Source organism: Cherax quadricarinatus, chromosome 3, assembly GCF_038502225.1.
Source record: "Cherax quadricarinatus isolate ZL_2023a chromosome 3, ASM3850222v1, whole genome shotgun sequence".
NCBI lineage: Eukaryota > Metazoa > Arthropoda > Malacostraca > Decapoda > Parastacidae > Cherax > Cherax quadricarinatus.
This window is the reverse complement of record NC_091294.1, coordinates 17,580,687-17,585,043: the sequence shown is the minus strand read 5'-3', so window position 1 is coordinate 17,585,043 and position 4,357 is coordinate 17,580,687. Positions and strand designations below refer to the sequence as shown.

The 4,357-nt window shown below is 37.1% G+C and overlaps 1 protein-coding gene across 1 annotated transcript in view; it reads left to right on the top strand.

Annotated features, from left to right (window-relative positions):
* Window positions 1-3,466, top strand: part of LOC128684114 (stromelysin-3-like) — a 12,558-nt gene extending 9,092 nt beyond the window's left edge. The window contains exon 7 of the mRNA XM_070093120.1: window positions 3,320-3,466. Coding sequence (XP_069949221.1) covers window positions 3,320-3,466 — 147 coding nt within the window. The remainder of the gene's footprint in view (window positions 1-3,319) is intronic.
* Window positions 3,467-4,357: the final 891 nt, after the last annotated feature.

Genomic DNA, 4,357 nt, shown 5'->3' with positions numbered 1-4,357 from the left:
TTACACAAGTGTTGCATTAGTTACACAAGTGTTACATTAGTTACACAAGTGTTGCATTAGTTACACAAGTGTTACATTAGCTATACAAGTGTTACATTAGTTACACAAGTGTTACATTAGTTGCACAAGTGTTGCATTAGTTGCACAAGTGTTACATTAGTTACACAAGTGTTGCATTAGTTACACAAGTGTTGCATTAGTTACACAAGTGTTGTATTAGTTACACAAGTGTTACATTAGTTACACAAGTGTTACATTAGTTACACAAGTGTTGCATTAGTTACACAAATGTTACATTAGTTACACAAGTGTTACATTAGTTGCACAAGTGTTACATTAGTTGCACAAGTGTTGCAGTAGTTACACAAGTGTTGTATTAGTTACACAAATGTTACATTAGTTACACAAGTGTTGCATTAGTTACACAAGTGTTACATTAGTTACACAAGTGTTACATTAGTTACACAAGTGTTACAGTAGTTACACAAGTGTTGCATTATTTACACAAGTGTTACATTAGTTACACAAGTGTTGCTTTAGTTACACAAGTGCTACATTAGTTACACAAGTGTTACATTAGTTACACAAGTGTTGCATTAGTTACACAAGTGTTGCATTAGTTACACAAGTGTTGCATTAGTTGCACAAGTGTTACATTAGTTACACAAGTGTTGCATTAGTTGCACAAGTGTTACATTAGTTACACAAGTGTTGCATTAGTTACACAAGTGTTACATTAGTTGCACAAGTGTTGCATTAGTTACACAAGTGTTGCATTAGTTGCACAAGTGTTACATTAGTTACACAAGTGTTGCATTAGTTGCACAAGTGTTACATTAGTTACACAAGTGTTGCATTAGTTGCACAAGTGTTACATTAGTTACATAAGTGTTGCATTAGTTACACAAGTGTTACATTAGTTGCACAAGTGTTGCATTAGTTACACAAGTGTTGCATTAGTTGCACAAGTGTTACATTAGTTACACAAGTGTTGCATTAGTTGCACAAGTGTTACATTAGTTACACAAGTGTTGCATTAGTTACACAAGTGTTACATTAGTTACACAAGTGTTGCATTAGTTACACAAGTGTTACATTAGTTACACAAGTGTTGCATTAGTTACACAAGTGTTGCATTAGTTGCACAAGTGTTGCATTAGTTGCACAAGTGTTACATTAGTTACACAAGTGTTACATTAGTTACACAAGTGTTACATTAGTTGCACAAGTGTTACATTAGTTACACAAGTGTTGCATTAGTTACACAAGTGTTACATTAGTTACACAAGTGTTACATTAGTTACACAAGTGTTACATTAGTTACACAAGTGTTACATTAGTTGCACAAGTGTTGCATTAGTTGCACAAGTGTTACATTAGTTACACAAGTGTTGCATTAGTTACACAAGTGTTGCATTAGTTACACAAGTGTTGCATTAGTTACACAAGTGTTACATTAGTTACACAAGTGTTACATTAGTTACACAAGTGTTGCATTAGTTACACAAATGTTACATTAGTTACACAAGTGTTACATTAGTTGCACAAGTGTTACATTAGTTGCACAAGTGTTGAAATAGTTACACAAGTGTTGCATTAGTTACACAAGTGTTACATTAGTTACACAAGTGTTGCATTAGTTACACAAGTGTTACATTAGTTACACAAGTGTTACATTAGTTACACAAGTGTTACATTAGTTACACAAGTGTTGCATTAGTTACACAAGTGTTACATTAGTTACACAAGTGTTGCATTAGTTACACAAGTGTTACATTAGTTACACAAGTGTTACATTAGTTACACAAGTGTTACATTAGTTACACAAGTGTTGCATTAGTTACACAAGTGTTGCATTAGTTACACAAGTGTTATATTTGTTACACAAGTGTTGCATTAGTTGCACAAGTATTACATTAGTTACACAAGTGTTGCATTAGTTGCACAAGTGTTACATTAGTTACACAAGTGTTGCATTAGTTACACAAGTGTTACATTAGTTGCACAAGTGTTGCATTAGTTGCACAAGTGTTGCATTAGTTGCACAAGTGTTACATTAGCTATGCAAGTGTTACATTAGTTACACAAGTGTTGCATTACTTGCACAAGTGTTGCGTTAGTTACACAAGTGTTACATTAGCTATACAAGTGTTACATTAGTTACACAAGTGTTGCATTAGTTGCACAAGTGTTGCATTAGTTGCACAAGTGTTGCATTAGTTACACAAGTTTTACATTATCTATACAAGTGTTACATTAGTTTCACAAGTGTTCAGGTAGCAGCCGTTAGCATGACATCACAGCCTGCCGCCACACTCCACAGTGACTCCTCAGTGCTCACGTGGCTGCCGTGATGAGAGGAAGTGTACTTTTGTCTCTCATCCGCCCCACGTTTTGTCCGGTGTTCCCTTTGGTTTTGGGGCTATACATGTTTGATTATGGGTAAAAGAAAGTCTTTAACACCTGAAACTATAGCTCAAATCATAGGGCTTCACAAAGCTGGGCACCAGACGAAAGAAATAGTGGAGAATGTTGGTGTGTGTGAGCGTTCAGTGAGGAACTGGGTGCAGCATTTCAAGGCTGGTGGCGGTGTTGAGTTACCGTCTGCCAAACCTCGGCCTGGCCTCTCGAAGAAGACATCTGTTCGTACCTTAATTGCGTTAAAGAAGCAGTTAGAGAGTACACCTAAGATAACTGCTAGAGAATTGAAAGAAAAGAACCCACATCTTCTCTCAGAGGTGTCTGTAAGAACTGTTAACAGACGTGTGTCAGAACTGGGCTACAGTAGTCACCACCAGGTTAAGAAACCGATCCTCTCCAAGCCACAGAAGAAACGTAGGCTGGATTATGCAAAGAAATATCTTCACTGGAATCCTCAACAGTGGTCTGAAGTACTTTGGAGTGATGAAGCAACCTTCACGGTCACCTGTAACCGTGGGGGACATGTGTACCAGCCGGGAGGTAGTGACCCGCTAGACCTACGCTAAACCTGTAGGACCACCAAACACCCAGACTCGCTCATGGTATGGGAGAGTTTCAGTGTTCAGCATCTTGGTGAACTCATTGTGCTTCCCAAAAACCAGTATATGAACCAGTATAATTACCTGGAATTATTGTGTGACAATTTACCTGAGGCTTTTGACCAGTGTCGGGCTACAGTTTTTATGCAGGACGGTGCACCGTGTCATACCACCAAATCTGTAGTTCAGTGGCTTAAGGACTGTGAAGTGAGGTTCTTTAATGACTGGCCAGGCAATTCCCCAGACCTAAACCCTATTGAGAATTCTAATCAATAGTGAAAAGAAGTTTACTGGGCAAGGATGTCAGTTCCATCCCGCGGCTGGAGGCTGCTCTACATGAAGCATGGAATAATATACCTCCCCAGACCCTCAGGAATTTGTGTGAGAGTCTTCCTACATGGCTGAGGGACGTGATTAAGCGTAAAGGACGCAGTATCAAGTATTAAAACCCCAGTAAGTTTGCAAATATATATATTATAATTTTTCATGGTATGTGTTTGTGTTTTGGTACGTGTGTGCTCAGGGGGCAGGAGTCCCAGAAACCTAACACTTTCTTTTCTCCAGGGAGACACATACTGGCGTTACAATAATCAGGATCCGAGCGAGGGATATCCTAAGAAAATCAGCAGAGGTTTTCCTGGTATCCCTGACAACTTGGACTCCGCCACAAGCGCCTTCGAGAATAATGTCATCTACTTCTTCAAGGTAGGAGGAAAATTGAGGTAATATGCGTATTGTCCGCACCATCTATCTTCTAGATGTTTGTTCAGTTGAAGGGCTAGTGCGTCTTGCACCGTGTGACTCCTGGTCTTCTATTTGGGAGAGAGAGAGGAGACAAATACATTTCTACTCATTTAGGTGTTAATAAAGATAAGGATATTCCTTCGGGGTAATATATTATTGTAATACATGACTTTATAACAATATTTCAGGGTTGTAAAATATTGGTTCGTTGTTGTACAATATCGATGTAAAGTTATATATTATTGTTTCTGGGTTTGTAGGATTTATTTCAGGGTTGTAAATCACAACATACATATATATATATATATATATATATATATATATATATATATATATATATATATATATATATATATATATATATATATATGTCGTGCCGAATAGGCAGAACTTGCGATCTTGGCTTAAATAGCAACGCTCATCTTGCCATATAGGACAAGTGAAAATTTGTGTATGCAATAATTTCGCCAAAATCATTCTGAACCTAACGAAAAAAATATATTTCACTGTGTTTGTTTAGTATTAAATTATTGTAAACAAATCTAAAATATATTTAGTTGGGTTAGGCTAAAATAAATTGTTCTTGTTATAAT